At 52.9% G+C, this 15,457-nt stretch overlaps 1 protein-coding gene across 2 annotated transcripts; it reads left to right on the forward strand.

Moving 5' to 3' along the window:
• Positions 1-3,476: 3,476 nt before the first annotated feature.
• CFAP20 (cilia and flagella associated protein 20) lies at positions 3,477-10,145 on the forward strand. Of its 2 annotated transcripts, XM_085071499.1 has the most exons (6): positions 3,483-3,684; positions 5,934-6,013; positions 7,088-7,199; positions 7,536-7,724; positions 8,836-8,946; positions 9,843-10,145. In XM_085071499.1, exons 1-6 carry the CDS (start codon positions 3,601-3,603, stop codon positions 9,846-9,848), a joined length of 582 nt encoding a protein of 193 aa, XP_084927625.1. In that variant the 5' UTR covers positions 3,483-3,600; the 3' UTR covers positions 9,849-10,145. The 2 variants fall into 2 exon arrangements, with proteins under 2 accessions (XP_084927624.1, XP_084927625.1); XM_085071498.1 differs by lacking the exon at positions 9,843-10,145 and having other exon boundaries at positions 3,477-3,684; positions 8,836-8,955.
• The last annotated feature ends 5,312 nt before the right edge of the window (positions 10,146-15,457 follow it).

Genomic DNA, 15,457 nt, shown 5'->3' on the forward strand with positions numbered 1-15,457 from the left:
CCACCTTTGGGGGTGTTTCTCCTTTGGTGGTGTCCCTCCTTAGGCCCCCACACTCTTCTGAAAGTGCCTGCCTGGGTGGTGGCCTGAGTGCTAATGCTGGTACCTGTTTTTCCCAGCTGGGGGGGGCTTGGGCATGGCTCTGTCTCTGTACCACTGGAGCTCCCATCTCTTCCTCTTTCTCAGGTTCAGGCTCTCCTCCTCCTCCCCAGCACCATCACTGCAAAGCCCTGAGCTTGGAGCTGCTGCTTTGCAAGAGATCCTCAGACATGGTGCTTCACTGGCAGTGCTCAGGAGAGTCTGGCTGCAATGATGGTTGCTGGCTAAGCTGGGCTCTGGTCTTAGGTGTTAATGAACCACTTGAAATTCTGTCTAAAAGCCTCCACCTGGACTCTATATGACTGTACAGGGTCATTTCTCTTGTGTTGTCCCTTTCCTTCATTGCCCATTAAGTTTTCCCCTATACTGAAACTGCCCAGGGGAAAGAGTACCTCTGACACAAGGCTCTTGCCTGGAAAATAGAGACGTGTTGCTATTTCCCAGGGAGGGGAGCTCAGCCATGGGCTCCTGCAAGCACAGAACCACTCAGTGCTGCTCTCACCCAGCCCTGGGCACTGGCCAAAACAGAATTCCAGGACTGAGTCTTTGCACAAAGCCTGTAATGGGTACAGGTGGAAGCCAACATTGTCGTGGTTTGTCACACATGGAGATTTGCTGATGTGAGGCCAGATGTGTACGTGGGCATCAGGTAAGTTTAACCTACTGGTGCTGTAAAGCAGGGCTAGGTCCATTGCCAAGGAACAGTTTAATGACACTTTAGCTCTGTTGTATCCAGGACTGTGCTGATCTCTGGCATCTAAATTCATCAAGACTTTTTTTGGCGGGTGCAGCTCTGGCCAGCGGTGAGAGCAGGGAATAGCCCATGGCAGAGCCCACCTGAGGCCCACGCTGGGCAGAAGCAGCACTGTGAGCACATGCTGAGCTGAGGTTCCTGCAGCACAGTGGCATATCCGAGCACTGTTGCTGCCTGGATCTATCCATCTCCTGATGCTGTTGGATCGTATTCCCCATTGCCACCTGCTGCCTGCTGCAGCCCATGTCCTCCCCAAGTCAACAGCTTGTTTCCAGAGAATGCTCTCAGTGACTCTTTTAACTGTTGTTTGTCAGAAATAAACTCTTCTTTGCCTAGCCTTTTTTGTCTCCAGTCTGTCTGGAGTCAAAAAGGTTTTGCTCATCCTGGCCCCTTTCTCCATCGCATTGCACAGCTGTCCCACCAAGGCAGTGTGTCCTCCTTCCTTGATTTTCCCAGCCCACTTGCTCCAGTACATGCTGGCAATGCCTCCTTCTGCACCCACTGATGTTTACACCCTGTTCTCTTCTGATCTCTTGCTCAGCAGGAGCCCAGCTTCCTCCCTTCTGCACTGCTCGGAGTTCAGCCAGCATGCAGTCCAAAGCCTTTGGGCTGCTCCAGCACCCAAAGCCACTTTTGGGCCTTGCCTCTCCTTGCATGTGGTGGTTATGGATGTCCTGCCCAATTTTCTTTTTGGTTTTCCCATTACAGCTGCCCTTCATCCAGTGCTGCTCCTGGCAGGAAAATCCAGGCTGGAGTCATCTGGAAAAATCCCAGAATCTCACACTCCTTGCAGGAGTCATTACTTTGTTCTTGATTTTGCCATGTCGTGAAGGCTTTTGGCTCAAAAAGGAACTGACTGAAAGTAGTGCTGATTTTATTGGTCCAAGCGCTGTCCTTGGAGCTGGCCCAGCCCCAGGCATCTGCTCTCCAGCCTCAGCCAAGAGGGCAATGGCCTGGGTTAGGATTTCCCAGGCCATGAACCTGGACCATGTGCTCCAAGGCAAGCACAGACTTGGTGACACTGGAGAGACCTGCTACATTTTGGTCTCCTAACTGCACCCAGCAATGTGACACTTCAGAGGAGCAACATTTCAGAAGCTTCCTGAAAATCTCATTCCTCTGAAGGCATCGGATTGCTGAGAACTCTGAAGGAAGGAAATGCTTTAGTGGGCAGTTATTTCTGGAGCAGGCAACCTCTGCTCACTTCTTGGACCAGATTATTCTCTTAAGATAGGCCTTTTCCTCCACCTGCTCCCCCAAATCCAATTCCTGTACACCCTGGGAACTAGAAGCAGGGGTGAGGTAACATGCCAACATCTTCCTAGCAATCTTCAAGGTGGATAACATCAGGGTGTGAGTCTGGGAAATACATCTCTCAGAGCCCTCTTCCCAAATGCCAGCCTTGATTATTAATATGAGTTAATGATTTACAGGGTTCTCTGTCTCTGCCCTCTCCTCTAGCCCACATATGCCTGGGGAAGGAGGAGGGGCAACGGGTACTACATTTTGTTAAAATTAATTGAGAAATAGGGACAATTTGAAACCACAACCTATTTCTGTGTGCAGCAAAACATGACATTAAAGTGGTAAGTGGAGAGAGTGTGAATTAGCCGGCTGTTCAGGAATGGCAGCTGGATATTTGTCCCAGTTGTCTCCTACCATCTGATTAAGGGAACAAGTTATTTCATCGTGCCATATAAAGTGTACTCTAACCCTCTGACTAAATATAGCTGATAATTTCTAACTAATGCCTTGCTTTTTGTGTGCTCCACTTGGTTGTGCGACAAATTGTGAAGGAAGGAAAGAGAAAGTACTGCTAACCAGGTTGCTGCAAGTGACTGTGCGCTTGGGACAGTCAGAACATTTGTAGCCCATGGCACAACTAAAAGCCAAAGCACAACTAGCAGACAACATTGTTGGGATTTGGATGGGGCATGAGTGGGCAACAGAGGCCTGGAGTTAACATAAAGCTTGTGCAGAATGGTGATTTTTATGCTGTTTAGTGTCTGTACATTGAAAATCGATAATGTAAACAGGTGTTATTGCAGCCGGAAGAAATGTAATATATGTCAGTTTAGAAATGTAATTTCTGGCCCAAGCTGCTCCTGTTAAGCCCCTTCAGCTGTGCCAAGGCCTTGTCTGTACTAAAGCCATTTTCACACCCATAAAGCTGTACATCAACCCCCCCAAATTGCCAGGGCTCTGTTTCTTATCCCTGCCTGGCTTAGAGCAGCAAGAAGACACAGGAGGTTGCTAGGGCACCCAGGAGAGAGTGGGGCTAAAGGAAGCAACGAAGTAGAGCAAACACCATTGGAACGCTCCAGCCTTGTAAAACCAGCACAGGGAGCCCCTAGGAGGAAAAAAAAGGAGAGAAACACTCATGGGCAAAAAGAATCCTTGGGAAAAGCAAACGACCTTTTTGGACTGAGGTTCGTGAATTGCAGGGGGAGAACTGAGATGCTCCAGAGGCGTCCCTACCTAGAGCCCAGGCGTTCAGGGAATGTGATCCCAAGCGCAGCGGGCCGGGCACGGTTCGGGGCGGGCTCGGCTCCTGCCACTCCTCCGAGCAAGCGGGGCAGAGGCCGAGCGGGCGGCGCGGTTACCACGGCAGCGCTCCACACCGCCGTCACCCGGGAAGTGGATCCGGGGCCGCCCCAAGTAGTTCCTCGGTGACGGCGGCGGCGCGGCGCGGAGGGATCCGCCGCGTCCTGGCAGAGCGGCGGCCGCGGCCCGGCCCGCCCGGCCCCGGCATGTTCAAGAACACCTTCCAGAGCGGCTTCCTCTCCGTGCTCTACAGCATCGGCAGCAAACCGCTCCAGATCTGGGACAAGAAGGTGAGGCGGCCCGCCCGGGCAGCGGCGCGGCCCGGGGAGCGGCGCGGCCGCTCGGTTCAGCCTGCCGGGGCAGGCCCGGGGCGGCCGGGAGTCCCCCGAGCACAGCGGACACCTGTGGGGCTGCTCTCGGCCGGGAGCTGCAGCGGGCGGGTTACAGGGGCCCCGGGAGCCCCCCGAGCACCGCGGACACCTGTGGGGCTGCTCTCGGCCGGCATCCCTCGGGAACTGGTTACCGGGACCCCCCGCGGGGTGTTTCTGAGGGGAATGTGTTATTATAGGAGTCTTTTCTGCCTCTGATGGGCAGAAGCTGCAGCTTCTGTGGGAGTCTGATGTGGGAAGCTGCCCAATGTCCAGCACTGGCCGTAGGCAGCGGGATGCCCAAGGCCGGTGCCCGAGGCCCCTTGGCCGCTGGTGGGGCTGAGGTGAGGGTCTCCTCTGCTCCGTGAGCCACCTTTCCAACAGGTTTGCCAGAGGCACGCAGAGCTGGGCTCTGTGGCGGCTTGTAGGCTGTAGGAGAAGTCGTGAATGTCTCATGGCTTTGTTTCTCCCTCCTGTCAGTTTTTAGAGAGGTTCTGAAGGCCCCGTGCCTTCCGCCGGGTATTTTGCATCAAGGAGCCCTCCTCAGGATGTTCGGAGATGTTGAGCTGTGCTGCTTCCCCCTTTCGAGAGCCACCCGTGGTTTAGTGATTCTGCAAAATGCTTGTTACATCCTCTGAGACCAAGGCTACAACTTGTATTTGGTTATTTGTGCTTGAGCCGTAGGTTGAATTTCCTGTGGTTTCAGCAAGAACAAAAGTCTCCAAGGCAGTTCAGACAACAGTGGTGTTTGAGTGCACTCGTGTGAGCATTTACAAGTTGTGAGATGGGGGACAGGAGGCACGGACCCATCCTGTTTCCCATCGGTGGGGTACCCATGTAGTTTTTGAAGAACTGGGATGCCTCACACTGCCTGTGTGTGTGTGTCTGTGTTTTGCACAAATATTCGTGACTTTAAAAAGGGATCAACAGCTTACTTGGATGTTGCAAGGACGGGACACATTAAAGACTCTTAGACAAAGGGATGTAGTGTGCTGCCAGACTGGATAAGCCATGAGCAGGCTGGGCTGACCCTGCTTGGAGGTGGAGGTTGGACTGGAGACCTCTTGAGGCACCTTCCCACGTGAATTGTCCTGTGCAGGGTGATACTGTTATGATTGTGTGGCCTGTGAGTGGCGAGCAGGAGCTCTGCTTTCAGTGTGGATGTCAGCAGTGGTCCTTTCAGCTGCAATAGTCTCTCTTCCTGTCCTGGAGAAGCATGGCCAGCCTGGCTGTGCTTGTTGTGAGGATTGCCCTGCTCTCTTCAGCAGTGCATGAAATGCCTCTGTCGTTTTAGTGAGAACTAGAAACAGTATTTGACGTTCTCCTGGTATCCTAGGTGCTTGCCCTAGATTACTGGTTTCACAGCTGTCCTAATGTAGACTATCATATCTTTGCAAAAAAACCCAGCAGGCCATGATTTCTACTTTTTTTAGATCTTTAGGGAATCATTATTATTATTATTATTATTATTATTATTATTATTATTATTATTATTATTCTTTAGGGAATATCTCAAGCTTTTGTGATGTGGGGAAAACCATTTATTTTTCAGCCTTAGTAGGGTGTGCACTACTTGTGCTGTGTGTAAGAGTGTGTGTGAGTGAGCGTGTATCAGAGTGTGTGAGAGTGTGTGTGTTTGAGTGTGCCAGTGTGTGTGAGTGAGTGTGTGTGAGAGTGCAAGAGTGTGTATGATTGTGCAAGAGTGTGTGTGTGTGTGAGTTTCCAGCCCTTCCCTGGGGGCAGTCAGCTGTGCCCAGCAGTACAAACTTAGTCCCCTTGGTAACCAGTGGCTGGCTGGTGGCTCCCCTGTATTGCTTGTCCTTGTTTTTACCCCTTATTCCTCTCAAGTTTGATTCTTGCTCTTTTTTGTTTGTTTATTTGGGCCTCTAACATGAGGCTCGAGTCCCCTGTGTTCGCAGTAGCATATTTTGATAGATGGAAGTCTTGCACTCGGTGTATGTGCAGCATGCTGGGCCATAAACCATTGCTTAGAGTCCTGGCACTCTGGGGCAGTGATCAAAGCCTTGGAAACTGCGAGGTCCAGGAGAGTAGGAGCTAAGTGAATGTAGATGGGTCCTCCTGGGGTCTTTTTCCTTCTCTTAATGGAGCTGTGTTTGCCTCCTTTTTCCTTCTCAAGTAAAGTCTGTGCATCTGCCCTGCTTTTGTTCCAGGTGCGCAATGGCCACATCAAGCGAATCACGGACAATGACATTCAGTCACTGGTGCTGGAGATTGAAGGAACAAATGTCAGGTAGGAGAAGGCCTCTTCTGCTGTTCTGGGGGGACACACTCTGCCCTGGAGCAGAGTGAAAGATGTCAGTGCCCAGCAGACATCATCTTCAAACTCTACTGCAATGTGATAGTAATGTTTTTGTCAATAAATTGAAGAATCTGGGGTCAGATCACTGATACTCCTCTGTGGCACTGTACTGTGCCTTTCCCTGGACATACTTGTAGAGCTCTCTCTCTCATCCTCACTGGGGCTAAGGGATAAAAAATAAAATCCCATTATTTTTCCATCGCTTGAATAGAAAAAAACTACGATATTTAATACCCAGCCCCAGTTAGCGCCGCCAGTTACTGAAAAAGCAGCACTGTCGGCTGCATCTTCTATTGTCTTGGGCCTGTTCTCCTCACGTGATGGCTGCTCTCCCTACAGCAGGAAGATCAAAGGGATATTTATGAGGGGAGTTGCTTATGGAGCTTCTCTTAGCAACCTTGTCTCCATCGCCCCAGGAGACAGACGCCAGCTCTGTGAGCGGGCTCAGAGTCTCCAAGGCTTCTCCAGGGCTGATTCAGAGCAGGGCACTCCTTATAAGGGCAGTGGACTCCTCTCCTGCAGACGGACTGAGCCAACGCTTTTCTTCCTCCAAGAAGTGTTGATACAGAACTTGCCAGGCGTGACGTGTACTTCTAGGGCTCGTGACCTCTGTTTTCTCAGCCATGTAGAGCACACGGGGCCTCTGCTGTGCTCTGGAGGGCTCTGCCTGTTCATTCAAGGGTAGGAGGAGGTTGTGTTAAGAAACAGCACTGACATGGCCTTGAAACTGGGGAGGTGAAGCTGTCCAGGAAGGTGTTTCATGCCCTGGGTGAGAAAAGTGGCCTTTGAATGCATTCTTTGTGCCTTTTATCTTTTTTTGCCAACTCTGAAACTCTCCCTCCTGTTACAGGAAGCCCTGTTTTGTTGCTGAGATCTTACGATCACAGTTACCCATGTCTGCCTGTCCTCCAAGGCTTCATTGGGCCAAGGGAGAGACTTGGGCTGTCTCGAGCTGTGCACTTTGTGCCGTGTGAGATTCTGAAGTGTTTTTCTCTCACCTCCCAGTACCACGTACATCACGTGCCCTGCTGACCCAAAGAAGACCCTGGGCATCAAACTACCTTTCCTAGTGATGATCATCAAGAACCTGAAAAAATACTTCACTTTTGAAGTGCAGGTGAGGAGTGTGCAGTGGGGAGGCCCCTCCAGGGACCACTGACGAAGGCGCCAGAGAGCCTGCAGTCTTGTGTTGGAACTTGTCCCAGGCAGTGAGTGATCCCCAAAACAGTTTTGCTTTCTTGGCCATGTGGTGTGTCAGGTCTTCTGGTATGGGGGCATCAGTCAGCTCACAAATACATCATTGCTATTCCTGAAAATGGGTCTGTTTCCTGGGTTAAAATTACTTCTGCTGTGGAATGGAGGGGTGGGAGTAGAGAGCCCTCTTGGAGACGGGTAGTGCTGTCCTGGGGAGTCGGGGCCCTGGCCTGGGTGAGCAGCCTGCCTTCCTGCCCAGGTGCTGGACGATAAGAACGTCCGTCGGCGTTTCCGGGCGAGCAACTACCAGAGCACGACTCGGGTGAAGCCCTTCATCTGCACCATGCCCATGCGGCTGGACGACGGCTGGAACCAGATCCAGTTCAACCTGTCTGACTTCACGCGCCGCGCCTACGGCACCAACTACATCGAGACCCTGAGAGTGCAGGTGAGGAGCAGGCACCACCTGCCCTGGGAAACCAACGGCTGGTGATGTTCTGCTGCCTGGGACAGCAGGATGGGAATCCAGGCTTAGCCCTTCATGGTTCCTTTGCCAGCCCTGCTCTTTGTAGAGCACTGTGGAAGGGGAGCAAAGGCCCGACTGAGGCCTCACTTTACTTGACTAGACTAGACTGGGATGAAGGAGCCTGTTTCCGTCTTGTTTCTCTGTTTGGTTGTTAGGGTGAGAGTTGCAGTTCCCTTTGGCATGCCATGAAGGTGGAGGTCTGCTGGGAATTAGCTGTGTGCTGCCTTGCTGTCCAGCTAGGCCAGACAGTGACTGGCTGAACTGGAAAGACCCATGCTGTACAGACCATTCATATCCCTGGTGAAGCTGGTTTCCTAGTGGTAGTGGAGTGACCCTGCCTTCGCTGAGTCCCTTGTAACAGAGCTGATGCAGTGTTTGTTCCTGCTGAGGACATGGAACTTGTTCCATATGCTAGGGAGTCATGTTCACAGTGTCCAGTGGTGTGTGTTATTTTGAGGAATGTCTGTGTGTGGAGCGTGCCTGTTCCTTAGTATCAGGGGAGTGCTGCAGTTCCTTGCAGGGCTGCGCTGAGGTGCAGGCAGTCAGCTGGGAGTTGTCTGCCTTCTCACATACTCACAGCGGGGACCAGGGCAACTCCTTTGCTGTCAGCTGATAGTGGAGGCAGAACAGACTGGACAGGCTCATTCCTGACCTCAGGGAGGCCCTGAAGTGGGTGTGTTAAAAATGCAGCAGGCTGAGGCTGTGGGTGTTCTTGCAAATGCTGATACCAGCAAAGCAGAGGTGAGTTCACAACAGAGAATCCCCTTAGCAGCTAAGGCAGATCTCAGTTGGTAGAGATGCCAGAGCTTGGCCAAATCTTTTGATTGAGTGTTCATCACTGGAGAGAGAGAGCATCTAATGCAAAGCAGAGAGCACAGGCCAACTTTTCTCTGATGCCCTGTCAGATTCAAAGCAAGGCAGTGAGGTAGATCTCCAGCTGCTGAGCCAAAGAATCCGTGTTGCTGCACGACACCAAAGCTGGATGTGGAAAGAGCATATGGAAAGTGGGCTGACTCTTTGTTTTGACTCTCAGATCCACGCCAACTGTCGCATCCGCCGGGTGTATTTCTCTGACCGGCTGTACTCAGAGGATGAGCTCCCAGCTGAGTTCAAGCTGTATCTGCCTGTCCAGAGCAAGACCAAGGTGAGCTAGATGTGGGAAGGAGGGTGGGAGAACCGTGAGCCAGACTAGCATTCCTCTTCCTCCTGCTGCCTTCGCAACCCGGAGTTTCTTGTGGCAGCAGAGCTCTTGCCAGCTTTGGCCGCCAGCCAGGGAGCACTCTCTCTGTTGCCAGGGTGAGCAGTCTGTCTGGGGTGCCTTGCTTGGGTAGCTTTCCTTCCAAAACACATGGAAATTGTCATTCCCATCTAGGAGCAGGGTGAGCCGTTCAGCTGCTCCCCATGTCCCCCTGTTTGTGTTGAAGGACTCTGGGCAGTTGCAGCCTCCCGGCATCTCTCCAGAGCTTTCATCCATGACTCAGCTCAGCAACTTTGCTCTTCAGAGCAGCTGCAGCTCCGCATTTGTCTTCCAGGAGAGATGCTGTTTGTGTCCCTGTAGCCCAAAATGAGTTTCCTCTGATCTTTTCCCTGCCTAGTGCAGATGGTGGTGCCATGGTGGGGGGAGGAGATACCATGGCTGCCCCGCAGGAGGAGATGCCAAGCTCTGCTCCCACCGTGATGGTAGAGGAGTGAACATGCTGGCATATTGAGAAATCTTGAGCAACATGCAGCAGTTTTGAGGCTTGTGAGGAAGCACCTTCTTTGCCAGGGCCAGCCAGTCCCAATGCAGGCACTTCTTTTAGCAGAGAAGATTCCTGGGCAAAATTTCAAGCTGCTGAGGGAGGATGTTGGGGGGTGATTGTAGTGGGAGGTAGAAGGCAGTGTTAACTGTGGGTAATGCCTCTGGGGAATCTGTTACTGCCTTCTGGGCCATAGCAGCCTCACAGAGGTGTCTGGGGAGTGCTTGGAGTCCTCCCAGTACTGTTGTCTTGTGCTGCCAAGTCTTGTAAGTGTCTCCTTTCTTCTCCCTGCTCTGTCCAGCAATAACACCACATTGGGAAGAGATGTTGCTGGCGTGCGAATTGTACAGAGTCAGAGTTTTCCTGGCTATTCCTAAAGTGCTGAGCCTAAACACTGCAGGTGGCCTGGTACCCAGTCTTGTCTTGCTCAAAGTGGCCACTGTGCCTCCAAAGAAGGGATTCAGCAGGAGTTGTGGAGTTAAGTGTATCCTCTTGAAGCTAGCAATTTTATTTTTTATTTTCTTGTTTTCCATCTCTTATATATGCTCTAAATATGGATGTAATACTTGTTCTTGAAAAGTTATTAAACATTTGGCTCTGTAAATCTGCTTCTGTCTTCTTCCTCCTTTGGTGGATCCTTAACTTGCCCATTTTAGTGCTTCAGAAAGTGCAAAAGAATTCCTTTGAGAGCCCAGATGTTAGAATTTGCCTCTGAACTTGACTGATCGTCACCCTCACTGTTTAAGGGATAGCAGAGACATTAACAGCAGCAATCTGGTGAGAGGAAAATTAGTGAGATTTCCACAGAGAAGACAGAATCTGTCTCCAATCCATGAAGTTTGTGGTACTATGACAAAAACTCATGTTGTTCATGGAAATGGGTTTTTCATTCCCTTTTTCCTTGAAGCCATTTTCCCCAGCAGTGACAGATTAGGTTTACCTGCCTGTTAGGGCACAGTTTTGTTGGCTGTGTAGTTACCAACTCAGTCCAGCTCTCAGCCAAGCCTTTAGCAGCTGCTTACAGTATGAGGTACACAATAGTCTTCCAGCTGCCAAATTGTCCCTTTCCCCAGGGATCAAAGGGGAGGTTTAGCAAAGCAGCATAACAGGAGCGGAAGTCTTTTCCTGTGCTGAAGCTGCCCTTCCCTGCCTCAAACCAATCTGCCTTTGTTGTAGAAAGGTTTGTGAGGGGGAGGCCAGAGACTCCGTCAGTAATGGGGTGAGTTTGGGAGTAGCTGATGCCTTTCCTTCCTGCAGCCAAGCCCCCCACAGATACTCTGGAGGTCAGGTACCAAAGGCTGTGACTGATCCTTCCCTGTGCTGTGCAGTGAATGGGGAAGACTTCACTTACATTACTGCTCTCTAGAGCAAAGCCGGTCCCTGCCAGGAGGAGGAGAGCCTGCTGGGGGGCGTCTGCCTTATTCTGGGTTTAATCCTGACCACTGAGTCTCCACCACATTTAAAGGTTTGGCATGCCTGTGCATCCTCTTTCTGCACCTCTGTGGCAAAGCTCTCAGGACACCTGTAATGGAGCTGCCTCACCTGCACCTTTAGAGCTGCTGGGTTTTGAACTGGAGGTGCTGCCTCATGCTGCACCTGCAGAAAACTTTCTGGAGAAGACCTTTGCAGTTCTTGTAGCAGCTGAACAGCTTGGTAGCTCCAAGGAGCCCAGCCAAGGAAGCCCACATGAGAAAGCAGCATCCATTTTGCATTGAATGTCAAGGCTTGGCTGGACTTGATTTGTTAAGTGGAATCGCACTGGATCATGTGCCAAGGGTTGGCCTTAATGGAAGTCCACGGTGAGGCTTTCTCCACGTTTGCAAAGCTTACCAGAACTGCAGGAGCTGCTGAGTGGAACCATCAGACCCCAGCGGGGTAAAATGTGCATCCTTTCCCGCAAGCCCTTGCTCAATACCATGTGTTTTTAGCAGTCTTTGGCAGCTGAACAGTCAGCAGGAGCTGCTGCTGCCTTTCCCTGCCCTGCTGGAGCCTGTGCTGGAGTTGCCCCTTGTCGTTGAGGAGTTGAGCTCACCCTGAGTGACCAGCATTAATGCATTAGGATGGGCTGGGCTCCCCTGGGCCCCGAGCTGGCTGCCTCTGCAGAGATCAGATGGGCCCTGCTGCCAACTCCTGCATGACCTCTAGGAGCTGTGCCAGCGGATTTGCTGGAATAAACTCCCAGCCACAAACCCTTACATCCATATGGACCTTCTGTGTATTTTTAATACAAAACAAAATACTGAATCTTCCTGTTTACTTACTGCACAAAGTGGAGCATCATCGGATACCGGCTCTTTCCTTTAGGGCCAGATGCTTGGTGATTTACACAGTGTTCTTCCAAAATCTTCCTCTTCTAATCCCCCTCTCCCATCAAAACTAGCCATCTTGCTGAAGGTGGGTGAAGTTGGATGCTATCCCTGTGGGAGAAGAGGATGCTGCTAGCAGATAGGCCAGAATGTCAAAGGCATCCTGTCAGCAGACATTCTTAAATGAGCAAAACTCCTGTGGTGGAGCGCCCAGCTTCTTATTGCTTTGGTTATGGCTCGACCTGGCTGGGATGCAACATCCTCCTACATGGAAAGAGTGGAGGAATGCAGGATGGAGGTGGGTGCAGATACGGGATTCGTTGATGGCTACTGCCTGCCTACTTCCAGGGCAGCCCCAGCTGGGTATGAGGGGTGGGCAGAGGGGACTCCTGGTTCAGTGCAGGCAGCCTGTGGAGAAAAGGTCTTAAATATCTCCTCATTCACCTTTCTGTGGGTGGCCTGCTCCTTACTTCCTGCCTAAATCCTTGCTGCCATCCATGTCTAGTGGGAGAGAAAGGAATCTTTCTTTGCAGGGGGCCCTGGTGTCAACCTGGGGCAGAGCAGGGCCCACCCAAAGACGAGTTTTCCTTCCCTGCACCAGCTTTTTGCCTTTGTCTTCCATTGGCTGGGGCAAGGTCCTGCACTTGGGCACTTTGATCAGGACCTCAGTGCTGGGAGCTGCTTTCTACATCAAAGGCAAAGCTTCCCTTTGAAAGCTTGGGTGCTGAAATACGGTGAGTGCATAGGCTGCAGCTCCTGGGAGCCAGAGACCCTCCCTGGGCTGGGCCAGGCAGCAGCAGGCTCAGGCTGGAGCAGCTGGCAGTCGCTGTGTGGTGCAAGCCAAGGCTGGGCCAGGTGGCTCTGCCTGGGCAGGTGGCAGCCGCTGGCAGGGCAAGCAGGCAGTGGGGTTTTCCTGGAAGGTTTTCTCCATTTGCTCTGCTGCTGGGGCAGAAGAACCCTGGGTATCTGGCCCAGCAGAGTTGCAGGACATGGGTACAGGATTCTGTCTATGCCTGTGCTTGTTCCCATGCACTTTGTCACCTTCCTACTAAGTGAGTCCTGGCACAGAAGCACAGAGCTGTGATCAAGGAGGTGATAAGCAGGAATCAAAAAAATCTGGGACAAACTCTTTTCCTTGTCCATTCTGCATCTCCCTAGATGTCTTGGGCCAAATGTTGTCATCTTTATAGAGGGATTACACCTCCAGGGCGACGTTAATCCTCTGCAGCTGTTGTCTAATGTGGGGCAGGCAGTGCTGGAAGCAAGGGAAATATTTATTTTGAGTTTTACCACTGGCCACCGCCCAGGAAAACTGAGTGACGGTACTGGGGACTTTGGCCACTTTGCATGCAGAGAGAGCTGATCTGCCCTGCTGGCGCCTGCAGGAGAGGGGTGAGAACTTCCCCTGGCAGGCTGCAAAAATGGGACCACCCAAGCATGATTTTATTTGGATGAGGGAGCAGTTGTGCACCGTGAGAGCTACCCTGGGATGCACAGGGGAAAGCTTCAGAGCCGCTAGAGGTGAGAAGATGATGGATGCCAAGTTGTGCTGAAGCAGACCTGCAGCCCATCTGCTTCACCATCATTTCATGTGTCGCAGCTGCAGAAATGACTTTCTGTGAGATGAGGGGTCTCAACACCCGAGGAGCAGGCTGGGGGCTGCTCAGTGGATTAGAGGGAAGGAGAGGGGCATGAGCCCCACATGCACGTGCCGAGTTCAGTGTGGCTGCATCCCACCCGCAGCAGGGCCGTTCTGGCTCTGACCCCTCCCCGAGAGAACCCGGAGCCTCCTCCCTGCCTGCAGCGTGCACAGCCAGCAGGTTCAACCCCTCCCAGGGCCCCGTGGCCCTTCCCTCCATCCCCAGCATTGTTTCCTCCGACCTTGAGCTGGCCGGTCCCTGCTTGCTGTATCCCAGCCCCAGCTCTTCCTCTGCACAGAGCTTGGCTTCCTCTGTGTTTTCCGGGTCCTTTCCTCAGCGCTGCACAGGGGATCGTGCCCTGGCTTGCAGAGGAAGAGGAGGATTCTCCTGAGATAGTGCCAATCAGGCAGACAGAGCCCCTGCCAGCCCTGGTCACCCCCTCACCCACACTCCAGCGGCCACCCCAGCACAGCAGGGCCTGGAGGACACTGAGCTCCCAGTGTCTTTTCCAGGTCAGCCTTCTCCAACCTATTTTTGGGAAGCAGGGAGCTGCCTGGTGGGAGTGGATCCTGGCAGGGCAGTCCAGTGCCTGCCAGGGCCAGGCTCAGCCAGACTCACACTCCCCCTTGCTTCCCACAGCCCTGTCCCTTATAACAGGTGCCTGCCTCCCCTCCTGAGGTCTCACACCTGTGAGTGTCCAGAGGTGAGCTGACCCCACTGTGGGCGTATAGGGCAGCGCAGGATCCTCCAGCAGAGCCTGAGCGCTGCTGAAATGCTGGGCTTTGTCTCCAGCAGGGTCCCTTTCTGCTGTCCATGAGCGTTTCCAGATGGCCCTGGACTCCTGGCACCGGCCCTGCTGCAGCATCCGGGGAAAAGCGGGAGGGGGGTGGGAAGTGATGTCCCAGCTCACCAAGTGTGGAAGCCTGGGCCTCTGCTCCCAGCATCCCTAATTCCCCCTGGGGAATTGCTCCCAGCCCCTGTTCCATCCTGAATCAGCAAGGATGGCCCTCCCCTGCCATGGTGGGGATACCATGAGCATCTGGCCCTGGAAATCCTTCTCCAGCCCTGGCTTTCCCTGCGAGCCAGGCGTCTCTCCAGGTAGCAGGCTTTGGGGTCTCAGCCCTGCACCCCATCGAGCCTTCTGTATCCCCAGGAGAGAAGGGAAACACTACTGCCGTGGGAAATACATCTGTTGTCGGAAATGCATCTGCCCCGGGAAGTGCATCCAGTGTGGGAAATGCATCTGCCGTGGGAAATGCATCTGCGCTGGCCTCTGGAGCAGGCTCTGTGGGGGTGGGGAGAGTTAATCCCGGCCATGCTTTCCTCCTGCCTCGCCTTTTGGCCAGGTTCATGGCTTTTGGCAGCTCCTGGTGCCAGTCTGGCCCCGATTCAGGGCAGGCTGGAGTGTTGGGCTGCCCCGTGGCAGGGCTCCCAACCCAGCAGAGCCATGGGTCCTCCCTCACCTCTGGGGAAGACCCACACAAGCACAAATCGGGGCAAAATGGTCAAAAGCAAGCTAAGAAAAGTTAAAAGCCAAGGAATGTGACCCAGTACAGCCTGGCTGATGGAATACAACAGCCCTGAGCCATTTGGAGACCTTTTTCCACCCACCCCCCCAATTCCTCAGGGTTTTTCTGTTCCTGATTTTGACTTCTCGCTTGGCTGCAGCGATGTGCTGAGTCTGAGCCAAGCATGTTTTCCAGGGAATCGGCGCATGGCTGGAAATCACTGCCCAGTGTAGGCAGGGATGGAAGCTGGGGCAGGGGACGGGTGACTCAGGCCACAGGGTTCCCCCCCAGCACCAGGAAAGCAGGGCGAGAGCCAGCATCAGTCCTTCCCTTTTACAGTAATTAGTGGCTGACGAGTGGCTGGGCAGCTCGGGGTAATTCAGTGCTGGGAAGTGGTTGTAGCAGTCGGGAATTGAGCCAACAGCTCTGGGCCCTGGGGAGGGGGAAGGATGGGGGAAGCAC

This window comes from Lichenostomus cassidix, chromosome 11 (assembly GCF_008360975.1).
Source record: "Lichenostomus cassidix isolate B80296 chromosome 11, HeHo_3.0, whole genome shotgun sequence".
NCBI lineage: Eukaryota > Metazoa > Chordata > Aves > Passeriformes > Meliphagidae > Lichenostomus > Lichenostomus cassidix.